The sequence below is a fragment of the Peromyscus californicus genome, unplaced genomic scaffold, assembly GCF_007827085.1.
Source record: "Peromyscus californicus insignis strain IS unplaced genomic scaffold, ASM782708v3 Scaffold_14__1_contigs__length_90479793_seg_2, whole genome shotgun sequence".
Taxonomy (NCBI): domain Eukaryota; kingdom Metazoa; phylum Chordata; class Mammalia; order Rodentia; family Cricetidae; genus Peromyscus; species Peromyscus californicus.
The window spans coordinates 57,338,371-57,351,185 of record NW_026294436.1 but is presented as its reverse complement, the minus strand read 5'-3'; the positions used below and the strand labels follow the sequence as shown (position 1 = coordinate 57,351,185).

General features: G+C 51.8%; 1 protein-coding gene across 6 annotated transcripts in view; it reads left to right on the top strand.

Annotated features, from left to right (window-relative positions):
• Vangl2 (VANGL planar cell polarity protein 2) overlaps positions 1-12,815 on the top strand; it is a 45,652-nt gene that overhangs the window by 21,733 nt on the left and 11,104 nt on the right. For 3 of the 6 annotated variants that reach the window (XM_052737641.1, XM_052737639.1, XM_052737642.1), the window contains exon 2: positions 12,451-12,713. In XM_052737641.1, the coding sequence (XP_052593601.1) occupies positions 12,643-12,713 (71 nt within the window). In that variant the 5' untranslated portion in view covers positions 12,451-12,642. Of the gene's footprint in view, positions 1-2,948; positions 3,060-3,151; positions 3,308-12,450; positions 12,714-12,815 lie in introns of those variants that run through there. The other 3 variants (XM_052737637.1, XM_052737638.1, XM_052737640.1) reach the window with 2 other exon arrangements.

Sequence of the window (12,815 nt, the reverse complement as noted above, 5' to 3'; positions counted from 1 at the left end):
CTGCCGCTAGGATCCAGAGGAGTGTGGTCTGGAGGCGAGAAGAAGCATGCCCAGAAGAGGCACGAGACCTGGTAGAGAGCCGCAGGACTGAGAAAGTGACATGGGGTGTTTCTCTGGGAGTTTCTGCAAGTGTGTCCGAGTAGTTTACCCTGCAGTTTCTTGATGAGAAGCACTGTGTGTGTGTGTGTGTGTGTGTACATGTTTGTGTGTGTGTGTGTGTGTGTGAATGTGAGTTCATATGTGTATGTGTGCTTGTGTTCAAGGGTGTGTTGTGTTTCTCTGTGAATGTGTCTATGTGTGAGTCCATGTGCACATGTGCTTATGTTCAAGTGTGTGTGTTTCTGTGTGTGTGTGTTTGCGTGTGCGCATATTGGCGCTGAGCTTGCCAGGGGCCAGATGTCCATCTGGTGGGAAGGGTCTGTGTTCATCATCATGAGAGTGGGTGGGAAGTCAGAGACCATGATGAAGACATCTCTTCCTCCCTGAGAAGTAGCAGCTACCTCCTTTCTCCCTTTGCTCTTGTTCATTCTCTTTTGGGTTGAAGCTTTAGAAATGGGTGGTCATCTCCTCTGGGACCCCAGTCTTGTTCCTAGATGCCTGTTCTCGACCATTTTCCTCTTGCTGCCAGAGGTTAGTTAGGTGGAGACACGGGTTTTAAGATAGGGACTGTAGTTGCACGTGCCCATTAGAGTCCTTGGGTAATTGCAACTGGAATGTCGGTCTCTAATGGGCATGTGCAGTTGGAATGTTCCATCTTTAGCTCTCAGGGCTCCCTACCCTCCATAAAGCCCGGGGAAAGAGTGGAGAGGTTTAGAGAATGTGACCCTAGGATGAGGAGCAGGCTAGGAAGAGACTAGATGTCTTTCCCCAGCAGTGCTCCATTCCTTTAAACCGGCCGCCCATCAGATGGTTTCTCCCAAACCTGTAGTGTCCTGGCTTTCAGGCTACCTTTGGCTCAGCTGATGCTCCCTACCAGTAGGAGTTGTCCTCCAAGCAGGAGGACTTGTGGTTAGACAATAGGAAGTGCCATTTCAGAAAGTACTTCCAGACTGGGGACCAGTGACCACACGGGCCCCTCCTTCTCTATTGTCTTGGTCCTGCTTTCTGCTTTCTCTGATTCCCACAGGGCTGCCTTCCTTTCTGTCTCTTCTCTGCTCCCTCACCTTCTTGTAGGACTTGAAGAGCCCCCTTTTCCATGGCCCTTCATTCCCTCTGAGCCTTAGGGACTCCAGCTTTCTCTTTTGCTGGCTCCCACACCGTGAGGGCAAAAGGAAGAGTCAGACGGATTCACTCAGTGCTAAGAGCAGTGTGACCTGATGCATGTAACTGACCTTCATTCCTTAGCCTCCTGGGTGTTTTAAGACACCATCTATCAAGCCCACTTTGAACCCATCCACAAGGAATCCCAAGGCCCCCTCCCGGCACTGTAACCTCTCCCTTGTTGACAGTTTGCGTTTAACTTCTGGCTTTGCCACATCCTAATTCTGTGACCTCAGTCCTAATTCTGTGACCTCAGACAAAACGGAGAACTTTGGTAAGCCTCACCTGTTACATGGGGTTGATGATAATACCACGTCTTAGGTTTATGAGAACCCAGTGAAATAACCTGGAAAGAGTGTGTTCCTCAGTGCCTGGCACAGGGGGAAATGACTTAGCAAATCCTGCCTGGCGTGGTGTGGATTTTAATCCACGGATGTAGTAAGGGATGGAGGTCTGGGCAGTAGGGCAGGGGAGTGAGCCTACTTTGTGCTCTCCTCTGGCAGATCACATCAGCACAGTCCACTTTCTGCCAGGTGTTATGAGAACCACGGGGGATGGAAGGGTGAAGAAGACACTGTTCACAGGGGAAACGTGCTTGAACACGTCGGTCCCCGTAAGCCCCTGAGTGCCGGATGGAGGTGTATTCTGGAGGCCTTTGCAGCGTGGAGTTTGGTTCTGAGGAGGAGTATTGGGCAAGGTTCCCAAAGGAGATGTGTTGGCCACTGGAGTTTTGGAAGTTAGCATGAGATGAACATTAAAGAGAATGGAATTTACTGCACACACACACACACACACACACACACACACACACACTACTATGCAACCATTTCTGTCCAGTTGTGGAACATTTTCACTAGCCCTGAAAGACACTTTAAGCTGTAGTTCCCAATGCCCTCTTGTTCATCCCTTGGCCCACGCCCAAGCTGCATTCTGTCTCTGTGGAGTTACCCATTCGGGCTATTTCCTCTAAATGTCATCGTTTTATGTCCAGCTTTCTCCGTTCAGCACATTTGCAAGGCTTATTCATGTGGCAGCATGTATGTACATCATCCCTTTTGATGGCTTAGTAATATTCTACTACATGCATATTCCTTAGATGATCCCCTTTCTTTCTTCCTCCCTCCCTCCCTCCCTCCCTCCCTCCCTCCCCCTCCCTCCCCCTCTCTCTCTCTTTCTTTCTTTCTATCATCTATCCATCTATCTATCCATCCATCCATCTATCTATCCATCCATCCATCCATCCATCCATCCATCCATCCATCCATCCATCCATCTATCTATCTATTTTGAGGCATGGTCTTGCTTTTTAAAGTCTTTGGCTGGCCTGGATCTGCCTGCCTCTCCAGCTCCTGGGTGCAGGGATTAAAGGCCTGTGCCATTACGCCTGGTCCTTCTTAGCCATTTTTAAAGGATAGAAGACAGGGAGAGAACTGAGGAAGGGTTTGCTGATAGAGGCTGAGCATGAGCAAGAAGGACTGTGGGGTGTTTGGTACTGCTGGCTCTTGAAGTCCGGCGTGAGGATTTGGTCTCAGTTTCCCTAGCTATAAAACAACATTAATGATTGCTTTCCTCCCTTGTCCTGTGGTGTTAGTTGGTAGAAGTGACTGCATCAGGGAGAGACTGGGATAGTGCTGTCTCTTCTCAGATTTTTTTTTTTTAACCCACCCTTTCCTCCTCTCTCCTCGAAGCTTGCACCTGTGTGCCTCTGCCCTCATCCCTGTGCGAGTTCGTCTTCCTGCTTTGCCTCCAATCAACTTCCTCTCTCTCTGAGTTGACCTGAAACCTCTCACCCTCTGCAGGTGGGTAGTCCTGTGCTCCGTGTGATTTTGATAGCAGAGGTGCAGATGGACTCTGTCTACCTGTTTGGTCTTTGACAGCTGTCTGTCACCTTCTCGGCTGTGATCTGGACAGAGCTGCCGTGGGCCATGCAGGAGCTTTTCATCTCTCCCCGCTCCCCCAGCTTGGTACAGAGTGGGAGGCAGAGGCTTCTGTGGTGGGGCCCTTTGGAAATGAGCTGTTGCGGTGCCAGTCTGATGCCCCTGGCAAGGTTAGTAATTACAGACAAGACAGCTGGGAAGGGGTTTGGGAGACGCAAGTTTGGAATCAGCAGCACTGGGACTATCCTGGTAATCAGGGTGGGGCCCTGAGAGGGGAGAGTGGGCAGTAGCTGGGGGCTGGGGTGGGGCAGGAGGCTTGGGGCCTCCTTCCTCTGCCCATCGATGAGTAGTTAGGATGAGAGCCTGGAGAAGAGTGGGAAGCCATTGGATCCTAGGCCTGACCTCACTGAGGTCGAGGGAGGAGGGGAAGGGAGAAGCTAGGGGACCCAAGAGCTCCCGAGGGAATGGATCACTGTGTGATTAATTTCTGGCTGAGGCCCATGTTGGGGAGGAACCACCTCTGCACCCAAAGATGATTCCTCCTTATTCTGAGTGGAAGCTACCTTTTAATAATGAGGCTAGAAGAAAGAAGTAGAAGGATTGACCTGCAGTACCTAAAAGAGTTGGGAAACCAACATTTCACTAAGCATCAGTTTCTGTCTGTCTGTCTATCTATCTATCTATCTATCTATCTATCTATCTATCTATCTATCTATTTTTTTAAGGGTCTCACTGTGTGGCCCTGATGGGCCTGGAACTGTGTGGTAGCCCAGGCTGGCCTCAAACTCACAGAGATCTGCCTGCCTCTGCCTCCCGAGTGCTGGGATCGCAAATGCGTGTGGACATTACACCCAGCCTTATTGAGCATCTTGTATGTTAACAGCTTCTGTGACTCACTAGATACATTATATAGAAAACTATCGTGCCCATTTTACAGACAGGAAAATAAGCTTAGAGAAGGCAAGGAGGTCTTCAAGATGGCGTAGCTCCTGAAGGCTGTGCTTGATCTCTGTGATTTCTTTGCTCTTTGGTCTTCTTGTTCCCAGAGTGCTCTTGTCGTCTGTCCGTCCATGCTGTCGTCCCGATTCTATCCGATTGCTCGTTCTTGGCTTTAGTTCTTGAATGTGACTAATTCCTCTTCCCCCTTGGAAAGCCAGCTCGAGTCCATGTAGCCTGATGAGTGGAGACATCCTCTAAGGACGAGAAGCAGATGGGGTCTAAGGGAGAAACCCAGTCTTTGCCCAGGAGGGCCCCTCATTGTCTAAGCCACGGCGGGGCTCCTGTTGGAGCTGGAGCGCTTCCTGTCTGTGTGGAGTGGGAGCTGCAGCAAAGAGACTAAGCTCATGGAGTCGTGTGTGGAGAGGGGCCTTGGCCGTCACTGCCCGAGGATTTTCCCACAGTCGTGACTGTAGCACTTCAAGTCCTACTGTCACCGGTGCCTGGCTCCCCAGGCCTGGACAGAAGACAAGAGGGGGTTTGTGAATGGGGGCTCTGGCTTTTTAGGATAAGGGAGGAGGTCAGACAGAAACAGGTGCCCAGCCTGAGGTGTGATGTGGTAACTCAAAAAACAGCCAAGTGTGAACAGAAACACATATTTTTGTCGCCTGCTTTACCCCAGGAATGGAAGTGGTAGATAGAAGGATGGGGGAGTTGATAATCTGCAGAAAGAGTGAGAATCTCGGTCGGTCGGGTGAGGGAGGTGGGTGTTGTCAGGAGGGCGGAGGCTGGCCGGAACTCAGGCCTTTCGGTCTGCTCACTGTTCCTCGATAGGAGTGGCCCTGGGCTGAGGTCGGTGGAGGGGCTTTTATGGAGAAACCTAGGCCCGCCACACACACACACACACACACACACACACACACACACACACACACACGCACACACACACACATGCACACACGCACACTGTGTCTCACACCTTGAGGCTCACACTGCTGCTTCCCCATACAATCCGGCCTTCACCCACAGTGTCCCATATGCCTTCCTTCCTATCCCCACATCTCAGCTCTCCTGGTCCACATTGCCAGCCTGAGGTTGGCTGGCTTCCCCTTCCAAAATAACTCTTCCAGCCTTGAGGCAGGGGCTGAGGGGCTGGGTGAGCAGGCTTTGATGTCTCTTGGGGTCAGGGACAGTTGAGGCCCACTCAGGACATCAGGCAGTGAAGACAGGCAGGCATTTTGTATGACGGTGGGCGGGAAGTGGGCCTGTGGGTCTGCACAGCTCACCTACTTCCTGTTGTCCTCCCATTTTCCTCCGTAGTCCCTCTACACCTCACCTGGTATGTGGGGAGGGGCCTCTTTTGCCACAGCCTGGGAGGCAGCGGGTCGAAGCCCTGTGGGTGGCGAAAATTAAATAGAGCAACCTGACATTTCAGTCCCGGTTGCCTCTGTGCAAGTTCTGTGTCCTCTCTCTCCCTATAGCCTCAACCTGGGAAAGATGCCAAAGGGAATATTCATCCCTCAACATCCTGCTCCAGATTGACCAGGGATGGATCTAGGGGAAACCAGAGGATGGGATGCTATGGGCTGTGCATGTGTGTGTATGTGCGCATGCGTGTGTATGTGCTGGATTGGGGGCAGGGACTTTGAGAGCGGGATGGGGGTGGGGGTGCCAGAGAGAGAGCAGAACAGGTCTCTACAGAACCTGCCTAGCCAGGGTGGGTGGAGCTGGGTGGGGCAGGCAGGAACCATTCCAGGTTTCAGAAGGGGAACTAGAATATATGTTGTGTGTGTATGTGTGTGTCGGTGCTTCACGTCTGGATGTGGAGGGTGTCCTCCACACTTCCCTGCTTTACACGGAGGGAAATTACAGAAGGTAGAAAGGGGCGTGGCTCTGCCTTCTAGCTCCCTTCTAGTTAGTATCTGGTACCCTGGCAGGAGCCCATCTGTGGGCTCTTCCCCTGCCACTCCGCCCCTCCCCTGCTAGGAGAAGGCTCCTGCCCCCACCCTGGGGCTGTGAGGATGGTGAGCTCATGTCTGGCCCTCCTAGGAGAGTGCTTGGTTAGCAGTACGGGGGGTGGTGCGCCTGGTGCCAGCTCCTGGGCACCCGGTCTTGCAGCCTTCCCACTGGGCCCCCTGAGATCCAGCTGCCTTCTTTGGCCTCTTGGTAGCTAGAGCCACTGGGTCTTTTCTGAGGGCATAAGAGTGGGTCTGGTCTGGAGCCCATTTTTAGACGCAGGGAGGTCCGTGCCCATTCTGGACCTTGGTTCTTTCTGTGATGGGAAGGATCTCGTGTGAGCCCCTTGGGATGGGTGGCTTGTCCGTGTCCAAGGCTGGATGGGGAGGAAGGAAGGAGTGCTGACATTCTTTGGAGTGATGGCTGGTTACATAGGGATTCTTTGCCACTGGACTTAGGCCTGCCTGACCTCTGACCCTTTGTCACTGCTGGGAAGGCTCAGGAGTCAGCAAATCTCCCCCTTCCATTTCTTGTACTGTAGTCTGTTGAAGGACCAAGAGGGAGGCTCACAGAAGAATCTGGTTGCTCTTCAAGAGATTCTTCTTTTTTTTTTTTTTTTTTTTTTTTAAATTTTTTTTTTTTAAAATTCATTTATTTATTATTATGTATACAGCATATGTGACTGCAGGCCAGAAGAGGGCACCAGATCTCACTCAAGGTGGTTGTGAGCCACCATGTGGTTGCTGGGAATTGAACTCAGGACCTCTGGAAGAGCAGTCAGTGCTCTTAACCTCTGAGCCATCTCTCCAGCCCAAGAGATTCTTCTTACACCCAAGTGCTAGCCAATTTTTCCCAGCTGTGAGAGGCCAGAATGGGGGGGCTAGAGAGATGGCCCAGTGGTTAAAGAACACTGGCTGCTCTTGCAGAGGACCAAGATTCAATTCCCAGCACCCACATGGTGGCTCACAACTGCCTATAACTCAAGTTCCAGGGGATCTGGTGCCCTCTTCTGACTTCCGCAGGCATTAGGCATACATTGTGGCAAGTAGATATACAAAACGTGCACACACACACACACACACACACAGCCAGAATGAGCTGTCATGGATGTAGTGACCACTGGCCAGCCATTTCCTTCCCTTCACTGGGCCTTACTGTAAAATTTGGTTGGTTTTAGGGTTCTAATGCTTGCAGCTGCTGAGAGAATTGGGTGCGTCAGTTCACTTTCTCCCAGTGTAGGAGAGAGGAGGGCAGAATCAGAGAGCTCCACCACTTTCTTCAGAGATTCAAATTAGGTGTCTGTATTTTCACCCAGATCAAAAGCCTCGAGTCTCCACTATTGCCTGGCAGGGCCACCTGTGTGGCCTCATCTCTGATGATGTGGGGAAGAACGGAAGAACCTTTGAACCTTTGCCCTGCCTTATGACTGGGTGCTCTGCTCCTGGCCAGATAGCTAAGTAATCCCCTTCCCCAAAGTAGGCACTCAGCACTTGTGAGTGCAACGTAGGGGTCACTCGCCTACCTACAGGTTGTGGTGCAGAAGGCGGGCCAGGCCAGATACAGTAAGACCCTGACTGTTGTGTAGGAATCAGAGGGCTGTAACGGGCAAGGTCCCACAGATGGATGCCTCTTCCAAAGGAATACCTGTCCCTAGGCAGGACCACCCTTCCTGGTCTCTGGCTGAGAAGAGGAAATGGGGCCTACCAGAGACAGACTCCTGTCAAAGCAGTACTTTTAGCTTCTTGTCCACTTTCCCATCCTCATGAAACCCAGATACCTCTGCCCCACAGGCCTGCTGCTTCCAGCCCTGATACCAGTATAGATGCAGAAGAGTCAGGCCCTTTAGAGGTGTGTACTTGGATCGGTCCCTTCCCTACCTTTCTCTGCTGGCTGAGTCACCTGACTCCTGCTTCTTCCCAGATGTTTCCTCAGTGTGTTCTGCCTCATGTCCCCATCCTGGGTCTAAAGACCTGAATTACTCTGCAGGGCTAGAACAATGGCAGAAGGAGGTGGTGACCACAGGCTGGGGCAATGGCAAAAGGAGGTGGTGACCACGGGCTCCTACGCCTGGTCGCTGTCCTGAGCACCTGCCACATGTGGGTTGTGTGTGTGTGTGTGTGTGTGTGTGTGTGTGTGTGTGTGTGCACATGCATGCTTGCACCCATGAAGAACACTTGACTGTCCACTCAGCTGTTCCTGTGAGGGGTGGATGAGGGTCAGTTGGTGCTGGTGTGTATTTTCCCAGCACCCATATCCACCCACGTACCATGTCCCCTAGGGCCTTGCTCTCCCTGCCTCTTGCCTGGCTTTCAGTTTATTTTCTTCTGGAGGCCTCCGATTGTTTCTTGAAGAAACCCGATCCCAAGCTCAGACAAAAGCTGGGGCTGCCAGAGGAGAAACCCCATTCTCTCCCCCTCTGTCCTGTTCCCCCACCTCTATAACCTTTCTCGCTTTGGATGCTGGGTATGGGTTCCAGGACCTGGCTGCCATCACCTAGGCAACAGGGGGCTTTGGTTGCTATGGTGATCAATGTGGGAGAAGCTGGGCAGCCGGGACAAAAGCCCCCACATTCCCCTCAGCCCTCCCCCCAATTCCCTTGGGGTGATACTGAGACACATTCCATTAATTTTATTTCTGAAAGGCCTTTGGAGGGGAGAAGGGTCTCCTTTTTGTGTGGGGCTCTCTCTGCTCCCCCTCTCTCTTCTTTGGCCTCCTTTTAACCCCAGATAATCCATGGCTGGTTTGAGTAGGGGACTAGGTGCCTGTGTTTGTGTCTTGAGGAGTGGGGGGGGGGAGTTGAAAAACAGTGGGGCATATTCGCTTTTTACAGCCTCCCACCCTCTGCCCCTCAGCTGGGTGCAGCTCTCTGCCCTGTGCCAAGTCTAGACTCCGCTCCTGTCTTCTCATCGCTCTGACATTTCTACTTGTTGATCTCATCCACCGATCCCCTCCCCCACCTTGTTTCCTGGGAATGCTGCCCACCCGGGAGACCCTCCAAACCTGATTCTTGAGACTGATTAAGTAAGGGGGGGGACCTCTGCCCATCTTTTTGCCTACCTTTTATCCCTTCCCCAAAGGGACAGCAGGCAAGGGCTTCAGAAGTTGTGGTCCTTTGTGCCCCCTGTGTTTGGTAGTTGAGGGAGGAGCGTGATTTGTTGCATTTTGGGTAAGCCCCCTGTATGCCAGGGCTGTGGGGTTTGTCTTGCTAGGGAGGAAGGGAGGGGGCTCCAGGCTAAGTAACTCAGAACAAAGAGTTGGGAGATGGCTGGGCACCCTGTCTGGCTTGAAATTTATCTGCAAGGGAAACAGAGCGGCTTCACCTCACATCTGGGTGTGTTTGAAGTAGTGGGTCTGCTTGGGGTGTGTGTGTGTGTGTGTGTGTGTGTGTGTGTGTATGTGTGTGTGTGTGTGTGTGTGTATGTGTGCGAGTTCTTTATTTAGTCGTGCGATTTATTTATACCACCGCCTTCCCTAGTTTCAGAGGAAGTGGTTGGGGAGTGGAGTCTGAGGGCTTATTAATTGCTTAACTATTAGTAGCTGTTCAGTCTGTGGAAGCACTTCTCTCATCCCTGTGTTCCTTGCTGCTAACCCCACGAAGGAGGTATCATCATCACCTCTTGTCTTACCAAAGGGCCCATGGGGGCATAAGCACAAAAGGGTCCGTAGCTTGCCCACAGTCACACAGCTCAGCAGTGGGAATGGTGGATTTTAAACCCAGATCTTTGTGTAAATCCCAGGCTCTTTCTGCTGTTGGCTCTGGTAAATAGAGTGCAGGTATTTGGGGATGAGGATGGCGGACGAGAGGGCTCTAGTGTCTGTCTGGATCTAATCCATGGCTCTTCTTTGTCCTTTACTTCACCCCCCCCTTCTCCCCTGCCCAATCTGTCGGTCTCAGAGCCTCCTGGCGAAGTTCAGTTTTTAAGAGGAGAACTAGAAAGAATAGGTGGGAACCACATCAAAAAGTAGTGCAGCCATGACTGTCTAAACCGTATGAAGGAGTAAACCAGTAGAGTGGGTTCCCAGAGGAGGGTAGAGGAACCCGACGTGTAATTTGTACACAGAGGGGTGAACATGGGATGGGCCCTGTTTGTGGCCTTGTTTTAGAGAGGTTCAGGTTTGGGTCGAGGTATACCTGTCCCCAAAGTATGTCTATGACATATTGCTTTTATGTGGGGGTATTGATATCGCTGGCTCATGGATTGACTCTGTTAGGAGGAGAAGTGAATAGATTTCACATTGATTCTTATCTCCCCACAATGGCAGTTTCCCTGACACTCAGACAAGCAAAAGTATTTGTTTACTAGGTGGGTATCGGTTACTTGCTCTGTACCCGCAGGAGGGGAGATGTCTGCAAATATGTATGACTTATCCAGCTCATTCTCCAGTGGTTGGTGATTTAAAGTGGTTGGAAAAAAGATAATTCCACAAAGCAAGTCTGTTTCAGTGCGTAAAACAACGGACTTCTCAGCAGCCTTGGACCTGGTTGTGTTTATTCCTCCATGGAATCCCACTTGTCTTACTGGTGGTCTTGAGATTACACTCAGCTGGCCTCTGGTCTCTCCTTCTCAGCCTCTTTGCTCGATTCCCCCACCCATGTGCGGTTTGGAGTTCTTGAATGCAATGACATAGTCTGCTCTTGAGCTCGGTGCCGTGTCTCTGCCTGTTGCCCGTACCTTCAGTTCACTGGATGCCCAGCTGTCCATTCCTCACAGCCATGAGCTTCAATGCGCGGAGAACAGTACTCACAGCCCTCCTCTCCAAGCTTGCTCTTCCCCACACATGCTCCTTCACAGACAGGATCGTCCCAAATTCTCTGCCTCACCAGAGACTCAGTACCTTCTCCCTTGCTCAGGCTAGTATTTTTTTTTTTAATTATTTTGATTGCATTTTACTTACTTACTTTGTGTGCTTGACTGCGTGTTTTTGTTGCTCCTCACCCCCTCAGCCAGCCTTTCATCACGTCTGATTGGTTCTGTGAGTCAGTCCATTTCTTACCTCTTCCTTGGTTCTGGTGGGCCAAGTCTTCCTGCCGAGGACCTCCTCACTGCTCTCTCCGTTTCTACTTTTTCTTCTTTCCAACCCAAATCTGCACAGCTAAAGAGGCTTCCTGATAACCCTCGAGTAAAACCCGACCTTTCCATTGCCTCCCGCTGCTTCTGTCAGCTTCTCTGGTCCTCAGTTGTTGTTTCTTAAATACACGAGCCCTTTCTTGACTTGGCCTTCCCTCGCGTGGTGTTATTCCTTCCTCTCCTGGGGCCTTTTCTCCCGTTCTTGGGCATCTGTTTGCGTGTCATACACCCCCCCCCCCCCCCCCCCCCCCCCCCCCGTTTCCAGACACTCAGTTTAAAGTTCCTCCGTGGGGCTGGAGATGTCGCTAGCTCAATGGTAGAGTGCTTGCTTAGAACACAGGGCTCCATCCCCAATACATTTGCCTGTTGTCTAATGTCTTGTTCTTTTCCTTCCCCCACACTGACATGGCCGCTTGTGTTTATTGGCTTAGCTGTTCAGTGTACATCTTCCCCTAGACCGTAAACCCAGAGTCAGTTACACCACAGCACCCAGGGCACGGCGAAGTGTGTGTTCACTCAAAGGAGGTGAGTTCGAGAGGTTTTGCTCCATGAGTGAGTGAAGACAGGAGGTGCTCCGGGCACGGTGATGACTTAAGTTAGTGTTGCCAGCATCCGTGGAGAAGATGACCTTGGTTGCTAGAGTAGCTGGGGCTTTTGTGAGAGTTGGGGCTGGGCTCTGAAGGATGGTGGGTGGCACTTGGAAAGTCGGGGAGGAGATGCCGTCCTCTGCTTCAGAGTTAGTCATGCAGGGTAGATGGAGGAGGCTGCCCATCAGCCCAAAGTGGAGGTGGACTTTCATCTTGCTCGTCCAGAGATTTTAGGCGTTTTGGAGGATGCTTCTGTTTGTCTTTTTACTTCACTGTGTTGTCAATCTCCATCCCCCATCTACCCATCAATGAGAGAGAGAGAGAGGAGAGAGAGAGAGAGAGAGAGAGAGAGAGAGAGAGAGAGAGAGAGAGAGAGGAGAGAGAGAGAGATTATGTTTGTGAGCTTGTACGTACATGCATGTGTTACTAAGTCTCCATTTTCCTGGCTGAGAATAGGAAAGTACTGCCTTGATTCTTCCCAATGGGGCCTCCAAGCTGGGTTATTCTGGGCGACCTTCTTGCCCTGGGAGCCTGTGCAGACATTTGCCCCAGCCCTCAATACTAGACACAACTGTGGGTGGAGGGTCTTCCTAGCTGGCAGAGCAGGAGGAGCTGAGCCCATTGGACAGAACAGGAACCCAAAATGAGGAATTCTCAGGTAGTGTCACCCGAGCTTCTGCTGACATTTGGGGATGGTTTTTCTTCTGTGTCCTCACCCATGGGGAGCCCGAGCTACCCCCTTAAGCGACTGCTTTATCTCCTCAGGGATCGTCGCTTGAATTTCTCTGAGATAAGCCCAACTCGTCCAGCAAAATAGAGTCCCTCAGGGTGACAGTTGACTTCCTAAAGGTGCCTCTTGGCCTGAAGAAGCCTGTGCTGAAGGAGGTGGCTGTGGGGCCCCCGAAGAGGCCCCAGCCCGCGGCCCTGGAGCGCTACAAGGCACGGCGTTCGGACGCCATGGACACCGAGTCCCAGTACTCGGGCTATTCTTACAAGTCGGGCCATTCCCGCAGCTCCCGAAAGCATAGGTGGGTCGGGCTGCGTGGTGGAGAGGGGCGTGGTGGAGAGGGGCGGTGTGTGCATGGTGGGGGGATAGGGGCTGAAAGGACCTTGACTCCCCTCTTGACCTT